This window comes from Sorex fumeus, unplaced genomic scaffold, assembly GCF_029834395.1.
Source record: "Sorex fumeus unplaced genomic scaffold, SorFum_2.1 ptg000041l, whole genome shotgun sequence".
Lineage (NCBI taxonomy): Eukaryota > Metazoa > Chordata > Mammalia > Eulipotyphla > Soricidae > Sorex > Sorex fumeus.
In genome coordinates, this window is record NW_026606098.1 from 10,017,585 (window position 1) to 10,043,161 (window position 25,577).

General features: G+C 59.4%; 2 protein-coding genes across 2 annotated transcripts; both read right to left on the minus strand.

Moving 5' to 3' along the window:
• Window positions 1-16: 16 nt before the first annotated feature.
• On the minus strand, window positions 17-10,361 carry ICAM1 (intercellular adhesion molecule 1). The gene is made up of 7 exons (XM_056119886.1): window positions 10,052-10,361; window positions 7,295-7,543; window positions 3,305-3,619; window positions 2,587-2,868; window positions 2,263-2,511; window positions 1,885-2,133; window positions 17-1,715 (listed from the first exon to the last, which is right to left on the minus strand). Exons 1-7 carry the CDS (start codon window positions 10,269-10,271, stop codon window positions 1,540-1,542), a joined length of 1,740 nt encoding a protein of 579 aa, XP_055975861.1. The 5' UTR covers window positions 10,272-10,361; the 3' UTR covers window positions 17-1,539.
• A 6,542-nt stretch (window positions 10,362-16,903) lies between these two features.
• MRPL4 (mitochondrial ribosomal protein L4) lies at window positions 16,904-21,921 on the minus strand. The gene is made up of 9 exons (XM_056119905.1): window positions 21,799-21,921; window positions 21,647-21,713; window positions 21,395-21,545; window positions 19,209-19,260; window positions 18,960-19,077; window positions 18,010-18,116; window positions 17,774-17,883; window positions 17,594-17,670; window positions 16,904-17,358 (listed from the first exon to the last, which is right to left on the minus strand). Exons 1-9 carry the CDS (start codon window positions 21,853-21,855, stop codon window positions 17,177-17,179), a joined length of 921 nt encoding a protein of 306 aa, XP_055975880.1. The 5' UTR covers window positions 21,856-21,921; the 3' UTR covers window positions 16,904-17,176.
• Window positions 21,922-25,577: the final 3,656 nt, after the last annotated feature.

Here is a 25,577-nt window from a genome sequence, read left to right on the forward strand (position 1 = left end):
ACAACGGCCATCGCGAGTCTTTGTAGAAAGTTTTAATTTTCACGAAAAAGCTGCTCACCAGCTCGGGATTTTGGCTCAAGCCTCGGGGCTGGCCTTGGCCAGCAGCCTCTGTTTGTGAGAGGAAGTGGGGGGCAGAAGGGTTGCAGCTGGGGCCACAGGCGCTTCCAAAGCGCGCCAGGGCGGGGGTGCAGGCGCACAAAGGCGAGGTTTCCGGCGCAGGGCGGACCTCTCCAGACTCTCTTCCTCCCCTTCCGCGGGGCCTTCATCATGCCAGCATTAGGGAACAGCCTGAGTATTCTGGTGTGATTCCAGGAGGTGTAAGTCCGTCCGCCCGTCTGTGGGTCAAGGCAGGGACTGGGGACCCTTTCCTGAGACTCTGCAGCTTGGTGGCCCCGGGAGTGGACAGGGATAAAGGCTCACATACTGTGTGGTGGCAGAACGGGGTCCAATCCTTGGCATAGGGTCCAAGTAGAGCCATAAGCAGCCCCTCGGAGTACTGCCAGGTATGGCCCCGAAGCCAAAAAAAAAAAAAAGCAGAGAGGAAAATCCTGCCCCGACTGTCATCAAGAGCATATGCAGAAGGCCTGATTGGTCACCTTCAAAGCAGGCAACCCAGGTTCTAGCTCAGGTACCCTGCAGGGTCCCCCTAGCCCGCCAGGGGTGATCCCGAGCACAGAGCCAGGAGGAGTCAGCTCTGAGCACCTCCAGGTGTGGCCCAAAAACCAAAAATTGAAATGGATTTTTTAAAAAATCAGAACACTAGCAGAGATGTATCTGGGTGGTGCGCTGGTGTCCTGGGGGTCTGGGGGAGAATTAGAGCCCAGCAGTTCATCTCCAGATGTCACCAGCTCAACCATGTCACCATGGCTCAGCTCCTGAAGCGTAGCAGCTGGGCCAACCATGGGAATTCCAGCCCCACCATCTTTGGGCCTGTCACCTTGTGCGGTGCACAGCCTGGACCACTGTGCCTGACAACCCAGAATGAGATTAGACCAGGGGAAGGAAGCTAAGTTCCTCCTGTTGACTGTGCTAGCCCATACCAAAGACAATAAATAGCTAGGAAAAGAACAAACGAATAAATATGTCATCGGGAGTCAGAGAGAGGGAACAGCAGGCATCAGTCAAGACGAAGGACAGGAATTTGTATTTTGGTACTGCCTGGACTGGCCTGGAGCCATTTCCTTAAACCCGAAGGACCCGGGCACACGTAAGAGGAATGGGTCGCAATCTACTCGCTTGCCTGCCAGGGGAGTCCCCATTATTGGAGGCATATGGCTCCCCGATGTGTCACTGGCCAGGTGTGATTTGGTCACCCCTAAGTCCTGTCCCCTTCTCTTGGCCCAATCCTGGGGTGGCAGTGGGTGTGAAGTCTAGGGGTCCTTTCTGTGGTCCCAGGTGTTGTCTGCGTTTCCACGAAGGTCTCTCTCCTGTCCCCGGAGATCTTAGGGAAGGGGTTGTATCTGTGTCTGTCCTCTACTGTTCATTTCAGTTCCGGGCCACCGTGGTGGGGGCTAAGCGGGCAGCCGTCCCTGGGCGGGCTCAGGGGGGTGTGGCCGCCAATTTCTGCTTCAAGGCTGCCCCGTTCTGGGCCTTCTGGAGCTTGTATTCCCTGATCTTCCGCTGCCGGTTAACCCAGTATGCTATTGTGGCCACAGTGGCCAGGAATGCCAGCACTGTCAAGGTGATGATGATGGGTACGTGATTCCTAGGTTTCGCTACAAGGACAAAGGGGCAGAGGGTGAGGGTGGAGCCGGCCGGACCTGGCCTTAGTCCAGCCCCAAGCAGCATCCCGCCCACCTTGGCCCCACCCCACTAATATTCCAATTAGCCCCTCCCCTGTATGATGCCCACCCCTGATCCCACCCCCAAGGTGCTGCCACTCACAGATCACAGTCAGGACCACTTCCGTGGTGATCATGCCCTGGGAGCTGCTGGCTCGGCATACGTAGGTGCCTTGGATGTCCTCCTTGACAGGCCTGAGGTCCCCAATGGGCAGCGGAGACTTGTCTTCCTTCCGGAGACACTCCAGCTGGGGGTTCGGGTTCCCCCGGGGCTGGCACCTCAGGGTCTGATGGGAACCTTCGTCCAAGGTCCAGTTCCGTGGGCAATCGCTGGGGTCCAGAAAGGGGCCGTCTGGAGGGAGAGCGAGAAATGAGGGGCCCGCTGCGGACCTGTCACACCCCGCCCCATCGAGAGATGCAGGAATCAAAAGGGCTGGGGGGACTGGAGGGCGGTGAGGCCGCGCGGCCTGAGGCCACTCACACAGGACGTTCAGCCTCCGCGTCTGGTTCTTCTGTAGCCACTGCCCAGCGACCTCCAGCTGGGCAGAACAGGAGAAGGCCCGCCCGTGGTCCTCTGCGCTGGCGTTGAACGTGCGTTGGGCACTCCGGTTGCCATATGAGACGCCGTTCAGCGTCACCAGTGTTCCGGGCTGGGCCTCGCACTCCACGGTCACCGAGGTCCCTTCGGTGACCTCTGGCGGGTTCAGGGTCAGGTTGGGAGTCCGGAAACCTAGGGGGCGGAGCAAAAATGAGCCACGCCCGGTTGGCCACGCCCCTTGCCCTGGCCACGCCCCATGGTACTTACTGTAGAACCTCAAGGTCTTGGAGTGCTGCCGCACCTCTGTGCCCAGCGTCAGTGTACATTTCAGCTGCTGCTCCCCCTCCTCGGCTGCCTCTACTAGGGCCCGCGCCGAGATAAAGTCTTCGTGGTACGTGGTCATGGTAGGCAACTGGACATCGCCCAGCACCAGTTCCACCCCAGCCTCCGACACTGGGAACAGCCCGTCCAGGGTGCAGGCTACTCGCCACTCCGTGCCCACTTCCACGAGCGTGGGAGCTTCAAGGCTCGGGAGGGTCTCGGGCAGGACTGGCAAGAGAAGGGTGGGTGTGTGAGAGTGGAAACCCTAAATGCCATTTCTGGGGCATTTTCTTCTTTCCTTTCTTCTTTGCTTTTTGGGGGACACACCCTGCGATGCTCAGGCTTTACTCCTGGCTCAGGAACTACCCCTGGCAGTGGTGGGGGAGTGGAGGACCCTGTGGGATTCCCGGGATCCAACTTGTTCAAATGTCCTGCCGGCTGTACTATCACTCCGACCCTGCCTGGGGCATTTTCATTCCCACACGCAGTATCCTCTTCCTTAGCGCCCTGCCATTCCATGACTCATGTAACCCTAACTCCTTGTCACAGCCTTATAGGATCCTACAGCCAGGATACCCCACCCCAGAGCCCCAAACATGCTCTTCCCAGACGCCTTTGCATCTTAGGTCCCCAGTTACCCTGGAAGGGATTCCCAGTGTCTCACCGAAGGTTTGCAGCTGCCTGGGGACTGAGCTGTTCTCGAACAGTCCCAGCCCTACGGGGCGCAGGTCCAGTTCCGTGCGGCACGAGAAATTGGCGCCGTGGTCCTCGCGGCGCGCCTGCACCGTGGCCGTGACCTCCACCACGTCAGCGGGAACCCCTGGCACAGGCTGCCGGCTCAGCTCCTCATCCCCGCGGAGCAGCACCGCTGTGAGGTTGGACCGGGGCGCCCCTCCCGCTACCTCGCATCTCAGAGTGAAGTTTTGGCCCACGGGCTGCCAGGAGGGTAGCGATGCCAGGGTGACAGTCTCTGGGAACCCTGAAAGCCGGGAGAAACCCAGGAGAGTGTCGGGTGAGCTGCTTGGCCCCGCCAGCAAGGGACGCTACTACGCCAGCCACCTCCACCCTCCCTCCTGTCCCATTCCCAAAAATTCCTAAATTAGAGACCAGGACTAAGAACTTCAGCCTAGGAGCCAGAGTGATAGCACAACGAGTAGGGTGCTTGCCTTGCGTGCGGTCAGTCCCAGTTTGATCCCCGCACCCCACAGGGTGCGCCCGAGGACCTCCAGGAGTGATTCTGGAGCACCACAGTCTGACCCAAACACCCCTCCTCGTGTCCCTTTAAGTAAGCACAGTAAATTTAACTTGTCTGTTCCATTAGAGATTTGTTTTGTTTGGGGGCCACTTCCGGTGATGCTCAGGGCTTGCTTCTAGTTCTGCTCAGGAACCATATGTGGTTCTGCAGATAGAACCCCAGGGAAGACGTGTGCAAGACAAGTACCCTACCCGCTGTGGTCTCTCTACAGTCCCTGGCCCTCCAGGCGCCTGCCCCTAAGGAAAAGAAGTTCCAGAATGTTCTGGGTGATGCCCTGTAAAGAAGAGCTTGAAGGCACAAACCACCGTGAACCTCCCCTGAGGGCTGGGGTTTCCCAGGCTGAGATCTTATTCTGCAGCTAGCCCAAACTGCAGCTAACCTGAGGGAGATAACACAAGGCTGACATTAGTTCAATCCCTGGCCCTGCAGAGACACCCCTAGGGGTCCTTCCTGAGCATAGAGCCAAGAACAGCCCCTAATCACTGCAGGGTATAACCCTAAACCCGCCTCACCCCACCCCCAAATTCGCCTGGAGTCCAGGAGAATATAACAGAGCCCCGGAGGTACAGTACCCCACCCAGGGTCCCTGTGAACTGTCCTCTATCTCGCCTCTGGAAGACCCTGAAATGTCCCTCGGAAATGCTGTTAAAGGGGGCGGGGGCTATATTGATAGCACAGTGGGTAGGGCACTTGCCTTGCCTGTGACTGACCCGGGTTCGGGCCCAGCACCCTGCAGGTCCCCCTGAGCACTGCCAGGAGTGATCCCTGAGTGCAGAGCCAGTAAGGCCTGAGCACCACCAGGTGTGGCGTGAAAAGACATTAAAAAAAAAAGGGGGGGTCAGAGTGATAACACAGCGGGTAGGGCGTTTGCCTTGCATGCGGCCAACCCGGGTTCAATCCCCGGCATCCCATATGGTCCCCAAGCATTGCCAGGAGTAATTCCTGAGTGTAGAGCCAGGAGTGACCCCTGAGCATGGCTGGGTGTGACCCAAAAAGCAAAAAATAAATAAATAAATAAAAATTTAAAAAATTTTAAAAAAGGGGGGGCTGGAGCAATAGCACAGCGGGTAGGGCGTTTGCCTTGCACGCGGCCAACCCGGGTTCGATTTCCAGCATCCCATATGGTCCCCCGAGCACCGCCAGGAGTAATTCCTGAGTGCAGAGCCAGGAGTAACCTCTGAGCGTCGCCGGGTGTGACCCAAAATGCAAAAAAAAAAAAAGGGGGGGGGTGGGGAGCTAGAGGAAAGGATAGAGGGGAGGGCACTGTCTTGCATGTAGCCAACCTGGGTTCACCGTCTGGCACCTCATATGGTCCCCTAAGCTCTGTCAGGAGTAATCCCTGAGTGCAAAGCCAGGAGTAAGCCTCAAGCACCACTGGGCATGGCCCCGAAACAAAAAGAAAGAAAACAAAACCAGAAAAAGTGTGTGTGTGTGTGTGTGTGTGTGTGTGTGTGTGTGTGTGTGTGTGTGTAGGGGCCAGAGAGATAGTACAGCAGGTGTAGCCGCCACTATATATGGTACCCCCAAGTCCCACCAAGAGCTCAGGTCAAGGGGCTGGAGCGATAGCACATTGGGTAGGGCATTTGCCTTGCATGCGGCCAACCCGGGTTCGATTCTCAGTATCCCATATGGTCCCCTGAGCACCGCCAGGAGTAATTCCTGAGTGCAGAGCCAGGAGGAACCCCTGTGCATCGCCGGGTGTGACCCAAAAAGAAAAAAAAAAAGAGCTCAGATCAGGCTCCTAAGTGCAGAGTCCTGAGCAGTCCTGGGCACTGTCCCAAATACACACACACACACACACACACACACACACACATGCTAAAAAGAGAGGGGGGAGACCTAGAGAGACAGTCCAGGGTTAAGGCACTTGCCTTGCTCAAGCATGAGGGTGATCTCAGCAACCCATAAGTTCCTCTGAGCACCCCCAGTAGTGCCCAGAAAACTGGGATGTGGCTCAAGAAAATAGAGAACAGAAACAGAAAGAGAAAGTAAGTGTGGAGCAGAAGGACTGGAGATAAAAGTCCAGCAGGCTCACAGACCTGAACCTGCAAACCCCATCCCCCCCTTGTGAAAATGAAGCCATACCCAGCAGTGCTCAGGGCTGACTCCTGGCTCTGCACTCAGAAGTCTCTCCCAGTGGTGCTCAGGGGACCCTCTGGAATGCTGGGGATGGCACCTGGGTTGACCTCATGCCAGGCTGGCGCCCTCCCTGATTGGGGCCAGCCAAATTTTGCCTGCACAGAGGGGAGCCCTTTGTTGGGCTTTGAAGGACGTGCAGGCCCAGATGGAACTCACACCAGGCCAGACTTAGGGGGGAAGCAGGACCCGTCCTGGCCCACAGGCTCGTGGGCATGGTCCCAGCAGGAAGCCCACGGACAGCCCTTTGCAGGGCTGTGCTCAGCAGTGACACATGGCAGTGCCAACCAGAACAGCTGCTGCAAAGCCAAGGGCTCTTCCGCCCGCACTCTCGGGGTTCAGGAACCCGAAATTCAGCACTGGGGTGATGGGATGTGGGAGCAAAGGTCAGGGGCCAATTAGTGGTAAGGCAAGCCACACCTCACTCTTGTGCCCAGAGGTGCCAGGAATTGAACACAGGGCCTGCGCCCTGGGGCCCTCAGCTGCTATCGGGTCCACTCGGCCAGGAGAGCAAAGTCCCAGCCCTGCCTGGTGGCCCCTTGCACCCCCCAAAGTCCTTGCACTGCCTTTTGCTTTGGGGCTACACAGGCGACGCTCAGGGCTGACTGCTGGCTCTGCGCTCAGAAATCACTCCTGGCAGGCCTGGGGGACCCTATGGGGTGCTGGGGATTGAGGAGGGTGGGCCGCATGCAAGGCAAACACCTTTCCCACTGTCCTATGACTCCAGCCTCCTGGTTCAGAGCCTGAATTGAGCCATGCTGGGGACCGCTGGGGCTGCCCAGGCAGCAGTCTGGATGCCATGGGGTACTGTGGACTGAATCCAGAGACTAGTATATGCCCGGCAGATGCCCTTTGAGTGGCTTCCAGGCCTGCTACTTTGATGGGAAAGAGTTTTCAGCTTTGTCCACGTGTAGTAAATAAGAGGATCTGGGGGCTGGAGTAATAGCACAGCGGGTAGGGCGTTTGCCTCGCACGCGGCAGACCCGGGTTCGATTCCCAGCATCCCATATGGTCCCCTGAGCACAGCCAGGAGTAATTCCTGAGTGCAGAGCCAGGAGTCAGCCCTGAGCATCGCTGGGTGTGGCCCCCAAACAAAACAAGCAAAACACTTGGCAGTTCCTCAAGTTCCATCACAGGAGCGATCTAGGGGTGGGGGGGTTCCCAAGGACACCCCTGCAACCCCCACATCCGAAGTGAGTCTCTCCTTGGCTGTCCAACCTGCTGGGGACACCCTCCCCCCGCCCAGAGTGCTCGGACACTCACAGTACACAGTGATGGACACGCGTTGCGAGTCCTGTTTGCCGCAGTTGGAGAAGCATATGGGCCCGCTGTCCTCCTGCACGTCACTCAGCAGAAACGTCTTCCACGTGGCGCCGTGGGCCACCTCCTGCTTGCTCAGCGGCGTCTCCAGGCCCAGCGAGGAGCAGGAGTCGCTGCAGTTCACCTCCAGGCTGCTGCCCCTCAGGATCGTGGCCTCCTGGGGGAACACGGTCAGCGTGGCACCTCCAGGGCCTGGAAGGAAACAGCAGGGACAGACGTCACTCAGATCCCCTCTTGGGCCCCGCCCTGGCTGGCTGTGGTGTGTGTGGGGGGGGGGGGGGGGTGCTTCTTTGTTGGAAGTTTTCAGCCTCGTCCACGTGTAAATACAAGGATCTGGGGGCTGGAGTGATAGCACAGCGGGTAGGGCGTTTGCCTTGCACGCGGCCAACCCGGGTTCGATTCCCAGCATCCCATATGGTCCCCCGAGCACCACCAGGGGTAATTCCTGAGTGCAGAGTCAGGAGTCACCCCTGAGCATCGCCGGGTGTGGCCCAACCAGCCCGCCCCCAAAAAAGGATCCATGGGACCAGGGCTATAGTTCAGTGGAGAGGGCACCAGCCTCAAATCCACATACACTCTCTCATCTTTGCCCCAAACCTCAGAAAAATTATGTGGGTCGGTCCAGAGCAATAGGACAGAAGGAAGGGCATTTGCTTGCACACGTGGACTACTGGAGTTTGATCCCCAGCAGCCCATAGGGTGCCCCCAAGCCCTGCCAGGAGCGATTCCTAAGTGCAGAGCCAGGAGGCAACCTTGAGCACTGCCCAGTGACCAAAACCAAAAGAAAAGAAAAACGATGAGAGCCAAGAGGATAATAAAGAACGGGTGTCTGGGGCTGGAGTGCTAGTACAGCGGGGAGGACATTTGCCCTGCTTGGTGTGGACCTGGGTTCGATCCCCGGCATCCCATAGAGTCCCCCAAGCTCCGCCAGGAGTGACTCCTGAGTGCAGAGCCAGGAGTAACCCCGAGCATTGCTGGGTGTGACCCCCCCCCCACCAAAAAAAAAAAAGGATGTCAGGAAGAACATCGATGAAAACAAAGGGGGCTGTGGGGGGGGGAGGGGGACACACAGGCACAGCACGGGTGACAAGGTGGGGATAAGGAGGAGCCAGAGTGATAGGACAGTGGGGAGGGTGCTGGCCGTGCAGGCCGCTGACCTGGGCTCGATCCCCGGCATCCCATAGGGTCCCCCGAGCCCCGCCAGGAGTCAGCCCTAGGTGTGACCCCCCCAGACAAACATAACCCTAAGGAGTGCGCTGAGGTCTGGGGAGACGAGTCCCCCCCTACCCTCTCACCCCCACAACTCTTCCACCCCCAGTTCCACCCCTGTACACCCGGATGTGACTCAGATCAAAAAACAGAAACCTAATGACCCCGGAGTGAGTGCAAAGGTCCCCAGGCAGCCCGGCTAGTGCGGGCAGGGCCTCAGCGGTAGGACAGTGGGCAGGGCACAGAGACAGGAGTAAGCCCTGAGCACTGCTGGGTGCCTTCCCCCCTCCCCAAAAACAAAATAAAACAAAACAAAACAAAAACCCGCAGACAGTGTTGACCTGGCCAAAGGCAAAACCTTCCCCCTGGGCACCTTGGGGAGTCACAGAAGATCCTGCCAGGGGAGAGCCCTCCACTTTCTCATCTGTGAAATTGGTGACTAAGGCCCCCTAAATGGCTCTAAAGCCCAGGGGAGGAGGGGCTGGAGGTAAAGCAGGGCTGTGTGGGGAGGAAGTGTTAGAAGTCTTGGTTCCCTGGCTACACCACAGGCCACCCACCTTTGAAGAGAGTGGGGGGGAGAGAGTACGTGGGGGGTAGCCACACCGCTTCTTCGGGCCCTGTGCTCAGGGATCATAGCTCTTGGCAGGGCGAGCGGGACACGGGACTCTGAGGTGTCGGGGATCAAATCCACATCAGCCAGCTGTGCGCAAGACAAGCGCCCTCCCCAATCACTGTCTCACTCCCACCCCCCCAACCCCACCCCAGTGTGGATTCTCCAAGGGTGACTCAACCCCCAGGAGGAGGAGAAAAGCTTCTCTAGAAGGTGCCAACCCCAGGGGGGAGTGAGGGGCACCACACCCCACTTCTGGGCACTCAGGGCAGCCCTCCCCCGCTTCCCCTCCTTCCAGGTAAGAGATGGTGGGGTAGGGGGTTGGGCACTGCAGACAGCTCCCGGCCCCCTGGGTCAGTGAGGCTGGAATTCCCCTGGATTAGAAGGATCAGAACTTCCTCAAGGGCTGGGAAGAAGAAAGTAATTGTGTGTGTGTATGTGTGTGTGAGAAGAATGTTTGTGAAGAGTGTGTGTGAAGAAAGTGTGTGTGTCTATGTGTGTGTTGGGAAAAAGAGTGTGTGTGTGAGTGTGAGTGTGTGTGTGTGTGTGTGTGTGTGTGTGTGTGTGTAGGGCAGGAAGGGGCTGCAGCTGGGCCCGGCGCCAGATTCCTTCACCTCCTGGGGTGCATAACCCCCGCACCCCCCAAAACCGTGCGTGTACCCCAATCTCCATCTAAGCCATTTTACGGTTCCAAGAACCCCCCCAGACTGAGCCCGCTCGGAGCCCCACTTTCAGTCGATGGCTCTTCACCCCACTTTTCCGAACCAGCCGCCCCAAGACCCTTCCCAGCAGCGGCGGGCGGGGCGCGGTCGGGGACCCGGGGGGTGCGCGGCCCCGAGCCCCGAGCCAGCCCGCAGGCGCGGGCGCCTCCCCCGACTCACCTGGCAGCAGAGCCGCGAGCAGCGCCAGGAGCGCGGGCAGCGAGGAGCGGGGGGCGCGGGGGCTCATGGCGAGGTGCGGGCGAGCGGGGACCCCTGCGCGGCGCAGACTGGGGCCGCGACCCAGCGCGTGGGGCGTCTTATAGCGCCCGGCTGGGGCCAAGGGGAGGCGCTGCCTTCCGGGAAATCTGGGTCCTTCCCCTCCGGGTCGAAGGCCCGGCATTTCCGGACGGGGGGAGCACGCCCGGCCCGGTGGTCCCCCGCTTGGGCAACGCGAGCGCCGGAATTTCCCGGCGGACAAAAGGAGCGCGCGGTGGCCCAGTGGCCCGTGGCAACCCGGGGGCGGTGCCCGGGCCGGAGACGCCGCGTCCCCGAGTCCCGCCAGCTACACCCCCCCCCCCCCCCCCGTCTTAGAAACTGGCAAACCCGGATTAGCTTCGCGGTGGCCCCACCCCCAGTGGCCCCTCCACAGAGGGCGCCCCTCCCCCAAGGGGGCAGGTCCCCGTGCAGCTGACCCCGAGACGCCGGCTGGAGTGGGCGGAGCAGGCCCGGACCACCCCGGGAGTCCGCGGGGCGTGGATGCGCGTGCGGAGAGCATCCCCCGCGCCTCGATGGGCGCCCCCTTCTCCCAGTCCCAGGCCTCGCTTCCCCTTTTCGGCCGAGGCCGGGCCGGTTTTGCTTCCCAGAGAACAAGGAAGGAAGCCCCCCCAACCTACCGCGTGACCCCGACGCGCCCGGCCCCTTAGCTTCGGTTCCTAAGAGCCCTGGGGGAAACTGAGTCAGCGGCCCGGGACGGCGTGTGTGGGCGGGTCGGGGTGGAGGGCAACAGAAGCCAGTGGTGTTCGAACCCTTGCTTTGAGCAGGTAACCTGAGGCAGCACCGGGCCCCCAGGTGGGGCTCGGATAAGCGGGTACCAAGAACGGAACCCGGGGCGCCTGGATGGAGAGCGCGCGGGGCGCTCCCGGACGGCCCCCAGGTCACGCCCAGGACACCCGATGTCCGTTTCTTGGGGACAAAGGCTTCCTGTTGTGGGGCGCGCGGCGCGTTGCCGTGGAGAGCTCCTAGGGGCCACGGGGTCACGCAGCAGAAGGCGAAGGCGGGGACTGCGGGGGACGTGCCGGCCTCTCCGCGCGCCCGTCTCTCGTCGCCCCCGATCGCGCCCTCCACCTCCCAGGCCGTTGCTCAGGAATTTCCAGGGGCGTCTTTCTGGGTGGTGTGCGGGGTTCCGAGGGGCTCCGCGTGGCGTGGGCACCCGCGAGGGCGCGGCGCCGGGGTGGCGCAGGGAAAGTCCAGCGCTGGCGGATGCTGTTTCGGCCTCGGTCTGGCGGGGCGGCCAGTCCCCGCGCTCCCCGTGCGCGCGGCGCCAGCGCCTCCGCGCGGCCAGGCCGGGTCTCCCACCCGGCGCGCGGCTAACGTGCGCGTCCGTCTGTCCGTCTGCGCGCGGAAAGGGAATCCTTTCAGCCAGCCGACCATTTTCTGGGCGGGGGCGACAGAGGAGCAGGAAATAGTCCTGCGAAATAGTCGCAGGACTTCTGCCCGCTCCCTGGAGAAAACCCCAGTCGGGAAGGACGTGGGCAGTGCGAACGCGAATGAGCTTTTCGGGTTGGTTTTCTCTCTGGCCCACGCCCAGCTGTGCCCAGGGCTGATTCCTGGCTCTGCCTCAGGAATCACTCCTGGCAGCCTCGGGGACCGGGGACCGTATCCCAGGGGCATGCAGCACGGCTTGGCCCCCTGCAGGGCAAACGCTCTCCCGGTAGTCTATTGCTAAGATCCCTGATGAACTTTTCGAGAACCTTTTGGGCCGCTTCCACTGGCTTGACTGGATTTGATTCAGTCCCTCCTCATGGTACAGAGTGTGGCCTCAAAATAAATTAAAAATAAAGAAAACCTCCTGGGTGGATCTGAGAGAACTTTGATCCGTTAACAGAGCGGTGTGACAGGAGCCGAGACTTACCAGGGAGGGATTCTACAGAGAACCAACGAGGTGAATGTGCAAAGGTCCTGAGGTAGATAGGAACCCTGGAGCAGAAGGAGGCAGGAGGAGTAGGTGCAGCCTTCTGGGCCCCATGCTTGGAGACAAGCTTGCATGTTTGGTTAGCGCACTGCCCCTGCACCCTTGGGATGGAATATCTGGTTGCAGTGTTTGCACACTCAGATACTCAGCCACGGTGTTCGCACGCCGGGGCTGGGATTTGCATAGTGGTGCTCACCTGGCAACAGTGTGTATGTGACATGTTCTTTTTAGGGGGGCAGGAGGTGCACAGGGCTTACTCACTCCTGGCGCTACACTCAAGGGGATTCCTCCCGGCAGTGCTTGGGGACCCTGCAGGATGCCCGGGATCAAACCCAGGTTGGGTGCCTGCAAACTACAGCCCTCGCCGCTGCATGATCGCTCCAGCCCCCCGTGCTCCAGCAGGTGCTAAGGCCTTCTGAGTTACCATCCTGGCCCTGCGTGGGTTCCCTACACACACACACGCACACACACACACAAACACACACACACACACACCCCTAGCCGTGCTCTTCCTGGTGTTCCTCCAGGACTCCCAGGCAGCGGGAGCACTGCAGGGTCTGTGGGAGGCAAAGGGATCAAACTCGGAGTCTCACGCTGAAAGAGCAGGTGCTTCTTCCCACAGAGCCCATGGCAGGTTCTGAGGGTGTCTGGGGCAGCTGCAGGCACTATCTTCAGGGGAAGGGGGTGCCCAGCTGAGGCCTGTTGGAGCCCGGAAGAACCCCACTTGTGTGTGTGTGTGTGTGTGTGTGTGTGTGTGTCTGTTGGCTTCGGTGCTGAGACGAGCTGGAGTCAAGATGATGCTTTTTTTCAGGGTCTGAGCCCCTGAGAGGATCAAGGGCCATTTTTTTTTTCTTTTTGAGTCACAGGGGTTACTCCTGGCTCTGCACTCAGAAATTACTCCTGAAGATGCTCAGGGGACCATATGGGATGCTGGGAATTGAACCTGGGTCGGCGCACGCAAGGCAAATGCCCTACCCGCTGTGCTATCGCTCCAGCTCCTCAAGGGCCATTTTGTTTCCAGGACCAGGACCATAGGACAGCGGGGAGGGCGTTTGCCTTGCATACGGCAGACCTGGGGGTTTGATTCCTGGCACCCCATAGGGTCCCTGGAGCACTGCCAAGAGAGATTCCTGAGCACAGGAGTGAGCCCTGAGCATCGCCCCTGCTCCAGTAAAGGGCCGTTTCCTGAGATGTGGTGGCCGGCAGGTTGGATTCCCACGCTAAAGTTTTCTTAAGGGAAGCGGAAGCAGATGTTTCACTCTGCTGCCAGGAAGGGTACAGTTTCCTCGAGGGTGCCAGGGAGTCTCGGCAGCACTGCCAGGAGCCCGCTGCTGGCTGGCACAACTCGCCCCGGCCACAATGAACAGGCACACTCCTTACTAAGGTGGTGGGTCAGACATTTGAGGGGGTAGGGAGGGGTCTGCAGCCATCTTGGGGGTCCTCGGCAGGATCAAGAGCCTCCAGGCCTGCATCCCAAGTTACCAGGGGCCCTTCGTAGGAACAGCGGCCTTGATTGGGGGGGCAGGTGGTGCTGGGGGTCTCATGTGCCAGCCTCACTCCACGCCCCTGAGCACGCAGGCTGCCGAACCTGTATCTCTAGCCTGGGAGGTGGCAGTGTTGGGACAACTTTGGGGGGACTCACGGCTGATTCCTGCCTCTGTGCTCAGGGATCACTCCGGGCAGGGCTTGGGGACAGCCCTTAGCAGTGCCAGGGATCGAACCCAGGTCAGCTGTGTGCAAGGCAAGCGCCCTCCCCGCTATACTGTGGCTCTAGCCTGGCTGGTTTCCTTTTGGGAAACAAAAGCAGGTTCCAGGGGGACTCTCAGCTTTGTGCTGGCTTGGGGTTCGGCCGTTATGGGGGGAGGGACCTTGTGGCATTAGGGATGGAGCCGGTCTAGCCCACACCGTAGGGCGAGCTAAGGCTCAGCTGCCGGCCCTGCTGGACACTCGGTGGGACTCTCTGTGTCCCCTTCCTGGGGCCCATGTCACTGTGATTCTGCCTCTGGGCTGGCTCAGGGTTGTTCCTCCCTGCAGCTGAGGACAAGGCTTTTTTTTTTTTTAACTTGGGTCACACCCAGCGATGCTCAGGGGTTCCTCCTGGCTCTGCACTCAGGAATTACCCCTGGCCATGCTTGGGGGACCATATGGGATGCTGGGAGTCGAACCCGGGTTGGCCGCATGCAAGGCAAACGCCTTCCCCGCTGCGCAATCGCTCCAGCCCCATGGGGACAAGGTTTTGAGGAACAGCCAGATGCCCACAGGGCCCATTCCTGGGGTCCCATGGCCCCTGCCCCTCCGGCTCCCTCTCTTCCTCCTCCCCTTCAGCCTTCCCTCTTTCCCCTCTCCCTCTCCTCCCTCCTTTCCTCCCCATCTCCGTCTCCCTTTTTCTGCCTCTGCCTCCCCCCCCACAATCCTCCTCTTTGTCCCCTTCAGGGGACCCTGTGGCTGGTGCCTTTATCCGGAGGGGAATGTTAAGTGGCAGCCCTGGTGGATTTGCTGGCCGTTTCTGGGGATGCTGGACAATCTTTTTTATTTTTTTGCTTTTTGGGTCACACCCAGCGATGCACAGGGGTTACTCCTGGCTCATGCATTCAGGAATTACTCCTGGCCGTGCTTGGGGGACCATATGGGATGCTGGGAATCGAACCTGGGTCGGGCCACGTGCAAGGCAAACACACTACCTGCTGTGCTATCACTCCAGCCCCTGGGCAACCTTCTTTCCTGGGCCTCCCTTGCTGTGTTGGGGCATCTAGACGGGCCTGAGGCTCAGCTGTGTTTGCCGAGTCCCCCCGCTGCCGGTCCTCAGCACAGGGGGCCCCAGCCCAGGCCTGCTGGACCTTCTTCTCCTTCTCCCTGTTTTTAGGGTGGGGAGGGCATGGGATCTTGCCAGGGGCGCTGAGGTCGAGACCTGGGGAGGTGTGGGACGTGGGAGACCAGGATTAAGCCAGACCTCCAGCCACCCATGAATCCTGGGCTCCCTGACCACGTCCTCTGTCAGCCCGGGGACTCCAGGATGGAGGAACTGCCCAGGTGTAGACCCCCTTTTTTTTTTGCTCTTTCCCTGTGTTGTTTTTAGACCTCATCCGGCGATGGTCAGAGGCTTCCTCATGGCTCTGCACTCTGGGATCAATCCTGGTGGTTGTAGTGACATGGATGACTGAATGGGATGACCGTCTGGGGTGGTTATATGGGAACTATCTGGGACACTGGGGGTCACACCCAAGCAGCCGCGGGCAAACAGGCCTCTCACCACTGGGCTGTCTCTGGTCTTGACCCACTTTTAAAACCCCCGTGGCAGGTGTTTCCGTGTGTTTGGGGTGAGGACTGGGGGCTGCCCATGGGGACAGCAGCTGCTTAACTCCCAGCTACAGTATCTAGAGGGTCTGCTGTCAGGACAACAGTGAACACATCCTTTGGGACTCAGTGTCCCTGTGGGGCCAACGAGAGGCTTCGCCAGAGGCAAAGGTCAGTTTGGCTTCGGTTCACACAGCAGAACAGAAGCGGTCATCGATGGTCTCTTTGTTTAATGCTCGTTTTCTGAAAATCTCCCAACTTGCCCAAGATGAAACAGGGGCTTCCCTGGAGCTGGAAGCCTGCGTCATGAGCAGAGGGGAGAAGGCAGCTGGAATAGAGAAGGGGTCACTAAGGAAATGATGGCTGGAGGAAGCGGTCGGGATGGGAGATGTGTGCAGAAAGTAGATAATGGACCAAATATGATGACCTCTCAGTGTCTGTACTGCAAACCATAATGCCCGAAAGGAGAGAGAGAGTATGGGGAATATTGTCTGCCATGGAGGCAGGGGGAGGGTGGAAGGGGGTTATACTGGGGATATTGGTGGTGGGGAACGTGCACCGGTGGAGGGATGGGTGTTTGATCATTGTGTGATTGTAACCAAAACATGAAAGCGTGCAACTATCTCACGGTGACTCAATAAAATTACAAAAACAATAGGGGGCTTTCTCCTCCAGGAAGTCCACGCCGCCCCGCAGTGGAGGAGTCCTGCCTCCCCAGCCGTTTCGCATCCCAGGACCAGCTCAACTTCAAATCCCTGGATTTAACTTAGTGTTGGAGGGGGCCTTGGCTGGCGGCCCTTCCTACCCCTTCCTGCTTTTTCCAGCCTCGCCCAGCTGGGTGCTCAGGGGAGCACTTGGTGTCGCAGTGGCACAGTGGCACTCGGGACCCCTTGACCTTCCCATCTGCCCCTGTGCGCCTCCAGCGCAGACCCGCCCCCCCTTCCTCCAGAAGCCTTTGGAGACGGAGTTTCTGTTCCCAGAGGCTGCTCAGGAATGTGCCTGGCGGTCTGGCCCCTGGGGTGGGGTCTGCCAGGCCTCACCTGAAATTCCTCAGCCACTTCAGACTATCGCAAAAATGCACTTTTGCGGGGCCAACACCCGTGGCTGGCCCCAGCAACTTGGCTCTAGTCTTTACGGAGGGGATTTAAACTATACTTAATTTTCTCTAAATCTGGGGCACTGTGACTCACAAAGGGGCTAGTCACAGCGTTTTGGGGTCTTTAGCGTGCCTCCCTCCAAGCCCAGGGGGGTGGCCTTGTGCCCACCCCCATTTCCTTAGCAAACTCATCTAAAAAAAAAATTTCCTTATTTAAGTTTTGGTCACATGGTCCTCCGGCTGTTGACTTTGGGTGACCTCACCCCTAAACCACCCGAATGCCTGAACAACCTTGATACTTTGGTGTTAAGTTTATATTTTTTTGGTTTGGAGGCTACATCCAGTGGTGCTTCGAGGACCCTAAGGGACGTCCAGGATCAAACCCAGGTCCAAAATGCATGCAAGGCGAGCGCCCTTTCCACTGTACTATCGCTCCCGTTTTTTGTTTTTCTTAAAAACATTTTTATTCGCACTTTCCTACCGCCTGCCTCGGGGTGCTCGGGACCCCATCAGCCCTGGGAGGGCTGGCACCGTGTCCCTGCCCCAGATGCCGACTCTCTCGGGAACAGCAGGGAGTTGGGCCCTGAGTGAGTGCACCCCACCTGTCTGAGAGTGGCGAGGGTCCCCACTGGTTGCCGGTTGGGGGGGTGGAGCCCTCCGGGCTTGGGCTGTGCTAAGCCGCATCCTGGGGTCCTGGAGCAAGGCCAGGCTCCAGAATAGGGGGCTAAGGGCCACTGCCCTGAGGGTCCTTTGGGGGCCCAAGGGGGAAGTCGCGGTAGGGCAGGCGGAAGGGGTAGAGTGGGGTATAGCGCGACCCCTGCCACAGCAGCTTCTGCTCCAGGTGCGCCAGCACGGGCAGCGTCAGGACCAGCGTCTGGTGCTTCAGCATGCTATGCACGTTCAGGCCTGTGGGGCGGGGGGCGGGGGTCAGGGAGGCCTGCCTCACCCTCCCTCCCTATACCGGGGTGGGGGTAGGGGGTCTAGGGCAGAGCAGGCAGGAGGAACCCCAGCCCCTCCTGGCTCCGCGGCGCCCCCTGGTGGCCGCCAGCGGGACTGGACTGCCGGCAGGGGCCCAAGAGCTGCTCCAGGTTTGGGGGCGGGGGTCAGCCTGGATATAGGGGGTGCGTGGGGCTGGGCTCACCAACTGCGGGCACCAGCGTGAAGGTCTTGAGGGCCGAGGCAGCCTCCACCATGTTCTGCGGCGTGTCCTCATACTCTCTGCAAGGCCCCGTGGCCGGGTGAGCAGCGCACAGGCCGGGCGGCACCTCCCGCTCCGCCGCCCTCGCCCACCCCCTGCACCCCTGCGCGGCGGCGCCCTCACAAGTCCACCAGGAGCACCGAATCCCCCCAGCGGCGGTAGCGCGCCAGCTCCGTCAGGTACTGGGGGTCTGCTGTGGGCAGCTCCAGGGAGTCCACGATGTGCAGGTTGTCCTGGGTGGGGGACACGACCATCTGGTCTGAGCACCCCGCAGCCGCCCACTTGCGCACCCCCCAACTCCCCCCAGATGACGACTCTGGGCCAAGGTGACTGGCTCCTCCCGCGGGCAGGGGTGGTACCTGGGCCAGCTTGACCGTCAGCGCCACGGTGAGGCCTTGCACGCGAACCTTCATGGGCAGCATGTAATAGTAGCTGGTGGGCCCCCGAGGGCCGTGGGCGACGCCCCCTGCGGGCACAAACGTGGGGAGGTGGTTGGGGGCCGTGCGCGCCCTCTGGCGGCCACTCGGGGGAACAGGCCGCAGAGAGCCCAGGGCTGGTCCAGGAGGGAGGCGGCCCCTGACCCCACCCCACTCCCCAATCAGTCCCAGAGGCTTAAATGAGCTGGGGCAGGGGGGGCGGCCAGGAGACAGGCTCAGTCCTGGCGATAGGAGGGCAGGGGGAAGCCGGAACCATAGTACAGCCGGGAGGGTGCTTGCCCACCCAGGTTCTATCCCTGGTTCTCCCATATGGTGCCGGAGACCAGCCAGGAGTGATCCCTGAGCACAGAGCCAGGAGCACCGCTGAGCACTGCAGGGTGTGGCCCCCAAACAAAAGTTTGGGCGGGAACTCCTGGTGCATTGGTGCCATGGGGTCACTACCAGGTTTAGCCCAACTGCAGCCCTGATGGGCCAGGGGGTGCTCTGTTTGTGGGGGTGCTCCAGGTGTGAGGGGGGGATACACTGCGATGGGAGCCCAGAATTTGCCCCCTGCCAACCCTCTGTAGGCGGCAGGGAAGATGGGTGGGAATCCCTTCCCTCACACCAACCGCACTCAGACACACGGGCAGGGGAATCGGCAACATGGGAGGCTGTGCCAGGGCCTGTGAGGGGACTGCAGGAGGGAGGGCTGCCTGGAAGAGGTGCAATGACTGTAATCCATCAGTCTGGTGGGAGGGGACAAGGGGGAACCGTGGGCATTATTGCTGCTACAGCTGGGTGAGAGCCAGATCGGAGTTGCTGCTGAAGGGGGTCTGGGGAATCTGTAACAGGTAGGGAGGGCTACTGGGCCCTGGAACCCTGGCCCGGCTCACCTCCTCGCCAGATGGGGGAGCGGATACTGCCATGCCGCGCCCGCCCGCTGCCCTTCTGCTGCCAGGGCTTCCGGCCTCCGCCCCGCACCTCTGCCCGGGTCTTGGTCTTCGCATAGCTCTGTGGGTTCAGGGGGAGGCGGGGGTCGGCTCAGGGGGCTAGGGTCACTGCAGCTCCGAAACACAGAGGTGGGTGGGGAAGGGCACCGAGGGAGGGGGCCTCTTCCCCCTCATCCACGGGGCAGCACTTACAATTCTCTTGAAGTTCTTCTGCCAGATGGCCACCTGGTGCAGGACATCCAGCCTGGGCAGGAGACAAGATCAGGGGTCCCCTCTGGTTCCCTATCCCCGCCTCCCCTCTGGGTACATGTTCGTCTGCCAGTTCTCTCTGCCCACAAAGTCCCTTCCGCCTGCTTCCTCCTCACCCCCGCCCAGAGAAGCCTCCTCGATTCCTTCCTCCCCTCAGCACCTGGCCTGGCCTTTCTCTCCTTAGAACTGATCTGACCCCAGCCAGTCTGAACCCACCTGTTCTGCGCCCACCGCTGACGAGCACCCCTATGGCCCGAGCCTCAGCGCTTCCTGGACTCCAAGAGGCATCCACTTAATACCAGTCTTAGGTTTTTTTTTTTTTTTTTTGCTTTTTGGGTCACACCCGGCGATGCACAGGGGCCACTCCTGGCTCTGCACTCAGGAATCACTCCTGGTGATGCTCAGGAGACCATATGGGATGCTGGGAATTGAACCCGGGTCGGCCGTATGCAAGGCAAACGCCCTCCCTGCTGTGCAATCATTACAGTCCCAGTCTTAGTTTTTGTTTTGTTTCGTTTGAGGGTCATGTACTCCGAGGGGTGGACCCTGGAACTGCCCGGAGCTGAGCACATTTCCAGACTTTGGAGCAATCTCCTGGGCTTCTTTTCGTTTTGTTTTTGGGCCACACCCAGCAGTGCTCAGGGGTCCCTAGGAGGGGCCGGTGACTAAAGGGTGCAAAGATGCATGCCCCTGTACTGTCTTTCCAGCCTGCCCCCCAAACTTAAGATCACATGTGCACTGCATGTAACGGGTACTGGACATAGCTGCTGGGGTCATCTGCCCAGCTGGCAAACCACAACCAAGAGGTCTGACGGGAGGCTGGAGAGATAGCACAGCGGGGAGGGCGTTTGCCTTTCACGCGGCAGGCCTGGATTCGATCCCCAGCATCCCATATGGTTCCCCGAGCACCACCAGGAGTGATTCCTGAGTGCAGAGCCAGGAGGAACCCCTGAGCATTACTGGGTGTGACTCAAAAAGCAAAAAAAAAAAAAAAAAAAGAGGTCTGACAGGCACATAAAGCCAGGGCTGGCGATGGCTCTGATGTAGATGTGCAAAGCAAGAGCTCTCGCCTTGCACGTGTGAGGCCCTGGGTTTGATCCCTGCACCATAAAATAAAACACAAACAGTACAGTGGGTAAGGTGTTTGCCTAGCACATGGCCAACCTGGGATGTTCCATCCCCAGCACCATCCCATAGGGTCCCCCAAGCACTGCCAGGATTGATTCGAATGCAGAGCCAGGAGTAATGCCTCAGCATTGGCTAGTGTAGCCCCCAAACAAAAATAAACAGAATAAAATGCAAACAGAGGGGCCAGACAGTACAGACAGCAGGGCACTGGCCTTGCATGTGTCCAACCCAGGTCCAATCCCCAGTACCTCAAAGAGTCCCCTAAGTCCCCCAGGAGTAAGCCCTGAACACTGCTGGGTGTGGCCCCAAAGCAAACAAATAAAGCCGCAAACAGACTATGTCAGGGCATATTAGATGTATTTATTAGTGCTCATTCTTACAAAAGCCATTAACAGCAATGACCTTCAACAATTTTTATTGTTCTATAGATGTGCCAGAGCCTGACAAACACAAGGCAGTCTTCCTACGACTGAGCTAAACCCCTCAACTTTGCTAAGTTCCTATAAGCTTGATTAACATCTTTTAACACCCTACCCCCTGCCAAGGGCTGGAGCAATAGCACAGCGGATAGGGCTTTTGCCTTGCACGCAGCCAACCCGGCGAACCCGGGTTCGATTCCTCCACCCCTCTCGGAGAGCCCGGCAAATTACCGAGAGTATCTTGCCCCCCGCAAAGCCTGGCAAACTCCCCGTGACGTATTCGCTATGCCAAAAAGAGTAGCAACAAGTCTCACAACTTGTGAGATGTTACTGGCGCCCGCTCGGGCAAAAACGATGAACAATGGGAGGACAGTGCAGTGCGTGCAGTGCTACCCCCGCCAATATGCCACTTCTCAGTTCTCAACTTCATACAAATCTGCGGCTGGGAAAAACGCCTCCCTGAGGCCGGTGATGGAATCGGGGCTCAGAAGCTCGGCTCTCTTCCATGCAAACAACCCGGCCCATCCTGATCCCTCAAGTCCCTCTCATTCTCCTCAGCTCATACTGACCGCTCTCACGCACCTGGGCGCCACGGAGAAGACGTCGGGGTGCAGCTCGGCCAAGCCCACGCGCTCCTGATCGTAGCCCCGGAGAGATTCGATCCAGGCCTGCACCGGGCGCCGGTGCGCAGGGACGGGAAACTCGCACTGGCGGAGCACCGGCGCCTGCAGCCCTGGGGCGATCGGGAGGTCGGGGGTCACAGGTTAGGGCATCAGAGCCCGAAGCACAGCTCCACGCCGCACCCCCTCCGAGGATGACACCCCGCAACCTCACCCGAGCTCGCCACCGGCTCGGACCTCTGCGCCGGCCGCACCGCTTCTTCCGTCCGCGCGGTCAGGCCCTGTAAGCCGTGGGCGAGCGTGAGAGGCCGTTCCCGCCGCTGCCCACCTTCGAACTCCAACCCCGCCCCCAGTGCCCGGCCTCACCCGGCAGCCCGGGGGTCGCAGGCAGGCCCGCGCCCCGGCGCGGACAAGCTGCAGCATCGCCGCACGCCGAGAGGTCACGGCGCGGCGCCCAGCGATGATGTCACGCCCACCAGCCGTCGCCCCCGTGATGACGCCACGCCAGCGCCGCCGCCTCCTGCCCTGCTCCGATGGGCTGCGGAAAGCCGAGCGGGCGAGAACGGCGACTCGGGGTCCGGGCCCGAGTGCCCCTTTTTACGCCCCAAGACCAGCACAAACTCCATCTCCCGTCCAGCACGAAGTGTCTCTGGCGACCCCCGCGCACAGATAGAAGTCCCGCCCCTCTAAAGGCTCGCTCTCGGGCCCCGCCCCCTGGAGAGCAATCCAGCCAGTCGCCAAAGGGAGTTCTTCCGTTCAGCCAATGAGATTGAAGTATGGCTAAATGGGCGCCCAGCGCTAGGTCTGGGGCGGTGCTTAAGGGAAGGTGGCCAATGAGTGTTCCGCTTTGGGTCCCTACCCCGCCCTCAGGGCCCCGCCCCCACCCGTCTCCACTAAACTCGCGGTTTCTCTGTAGCCCAGCCTTTTTGTTTCTGCGTTTTGTTTGTTTGGTTTTGGAGAGCTCAGGGATCGCGCTTCCCTCTTTGCCTAGGGGCACCACAAAACTTCGTGCTTTGGGGGAGTATGCGGCATGTCCACCAGGGGGCGAGAGAAGCACATCCCTGGCCTCCTGTGTTCTCTGGAGGTCGGGGGTCACAGGTTAGGGCATTAGGGCATCAGAGCCCGAAGCACAGCTCCACGCCGCACCCCCTCCGAGGATGACACCCCGCAACCTCACCCGAGCTCGCCACCGGCTCGGACCTCTGCGCCGGCCGCACCGCCTCTTCCGTCCGCGCGGAAGAATCCAACTTGTAGAATGTGGGTCCTGCCGGTGGCTGACCTGGGTTTCATCCCAGGAAGCACCACATAGTATCCCCGGAGTACGGCTAAGAGTGATCCCTGGGTACAGAGTCAGAAGGAAACCCAGATTACTGCACGATACCCCTTTCTTCCCCTGCCCATGAAGATGTGTGAGCAGGGCTGGAGACATAGTACACACAGCAGTGTACTATGCCTGCCTTGCAACCATGTGGTTTTGAGTCCAAATCCCCGAAGTCCCAAATGTGCTCTGCACACACACTCAGAGGTTTAAGTGGGTATTTTCTGTGTATGAAGCCTAGGTGTTTCTCCTTGGTTCTATCAGTTTCCATGCTATTTGGCACACCCTGGCCTGCCAGTCTTTTTTTTATGCCACTGATATGTTCAATGATCTTTGTCTTTTTCTTCGTTCTCCAGTCACAGGTGGCTGAGTAATAACTGCTGCTTTGCCTGCCATTCTCCGGGGCACAGGTGTGGGGTCAAAGAGGAAGTTGTCCCCTGTCCATTTTTGTTTGTTTTTTGCTTTTTTGGTCACACCCAGCGATGCTCAGGGTTACTCCTGGTTCTGCACTCAGGAATCACTCCTGGCGGTGCTCGGGGGACCATATGGGATGCTGGGAATTGAATCTGGGTCAGCCACGTGCAAGGCAAATGTCCTACCCGCTGTGCTATTGCTTCAGCCCCCCCTCCCCCCTCCATTTTTATGCATTGTTTATCCCCAGGCTTTGCTCTTTCTATGACCTCTCTGGCTGTTTACACCTCATGGAGGTGAGATTTAAAATGACCAACTGAAAGTCCGGAGAGATAATAAAGTGGAGAAGAAGCTTTCCTTGTATGAAGCTGACCGGGTTCAGTACGGTCCCGCGAGCCCTATCAGGAGTGATCCCTGAGTGCAGAGCCAGGAGAAAGAGGGGAGCACAGCCAGGCGTGGTAAAAAAAAAAAACCCAAAATGACCAATGAAGAGGTGAGAGAAATAGTAGAGCGGATAGAGGCGCTTCCCTTGCATGTGGCCACCCTGAATTTGACCCCTGGCCACCACCTTGGGGCCCTTGTGCAGGCTGCCAGGAGTGATCTCTGAGCACAGAGCCGGGACAAGCCCTGAGTGAGCAGTGTGTGAGCCCCAAATACCCCTCCCCCCACAAAAAAGCGTCCTTTTTTTTAGGAGGTGGGATCAAACTGGTCCTGCCATGGACAAACAAGCTCCTTAACCCCTGGCCTATCTCTCCGGCTCCCTAAATGCCTGTTTCATGAGTGAATCCTTTTCTTATCTAGTTGAGGGTTTTTACCAGAAGCCAAGAAAAGCTGTCCCTTTGTCTCCTGAATCTCAAGGTCCCTATTCCCCTGAGGTCACATAGGAGCCCAATAAACAGTTCTCCCCAGAGCTCTGATTCACAGACACCCTCTCCCCCACCCCAGCACCCAAGTGGCTAGCTTTCCCAGCCTCTGGTGCTCTTCCCTAATAAATGGGAAACCTTCCCCTGAGGAACTGGCTGGGATCACAGCTCTCCCTAGCACCCTTTCTCCCTATATTACCCCTCACCCCCCACCCCCTGCTCAGAAAGTGACCGCCCACTTCACAGAGCAAAGACCAAAGTCCCCATCCATCCCCCACCCCCTGGCCCAGAGGCTTCCCGGGCTCAGCCTCCTGCCAGCCCTGGTCAATTTCACGTCTGGCTCGTTAGCTTCACTCCAGCTTTGGTGGAACTGGGACTGTTCTCCCCTAGACTTCAGGCCTTTTCCACAGTGTCCCCATCCCAGGTGACCCGGGGTGAGACAGCCCTGGGCCCCTGCTCACCCTTCTCTCCTCCTCTGCCTTCCCAGTTTTTCATTTGTTTCCAGAACGTTCACTGTGTGCTCGGAGACACTCTGTTCTTACCCACGCTGCTTTTTTTGTTGTTGTTTTTGGCTGTCGGTCAGTGCCGGGCAGGGGATATGAGGTGCTTTGGGTACTGGGGATACCCCAGGCCACTCTGGCAGGCCCCTGGATGGTGTGGGGCTTGAACCCAGACAGCTGCTTGCAAGTCAAGTTGCAATAACGTTGTAGTAACATTATTAACAAAAGGGGGTTGGTGCTCTGGATCCTAATCACTCAGAGAAACCAGTTTGACCCCTCCTGATCTTTACTGGAAGTCCCAGCACCCATGGACGCCAGCTCCTAGGATCAAAGGCTCGGGCGCAAGGGACCTTTGTGCCCAACGGTGCAGGGCCAGCCAGCCTTGCTGCCCAGACAGATAGTTCTTCCTTGGCTCCGGGCATCATGGTGATCGCGGGCACGGCTCCCCTCGGAGGCTGGAGTGCCTGGACACTGGGACTGTGCTAGCCCACTCCACCAGACCAGAGTGTGGGGCGGTGCAGGGCTGTGGGGTGGGCCCTGCATGTGGTGGGGACCAGCTACATAGTACCTTAGGGGGATGGGTGAGGGGAGCCTTTTGCATTGGGGGATGTGGGGGCGAGGGGGCTGGGACACGACATACTCGTGCCTCTCCCCCAACTGCCAAAACATCTGCTGGGTGTTTGTTTGCAGCTGGGTTTGTGGGTAACCGCCTGGTTGTGCGGAGGAACAGTCAGTGGAGCCCGCCCCCAGCCCCTGGGGCGGGTCTTGGGTTTTGCATACACCTTTTTGTCAGCTTTGGTTCCTGTCTCCTCTGTGGCCTGGGCACAGAAAAATCATAAACTGGGGGAAGGAGAGATGACAGCTCAGAAGTGAAGGCACTTTTTTTTTCTTTTTGCGTCACACCCAGAGATGTTCAGGGGTTACTCCCGGCTCTGCACTCAGGAATTACTCCTGGCAGTGCTCGGGGGACCATATGGGATTCTGGAAATTGAACCCAGGTCAGCCGTGTGCAAGGCAAACGGCCTCCCCCACTATAATATGGTTCCGCCTCCT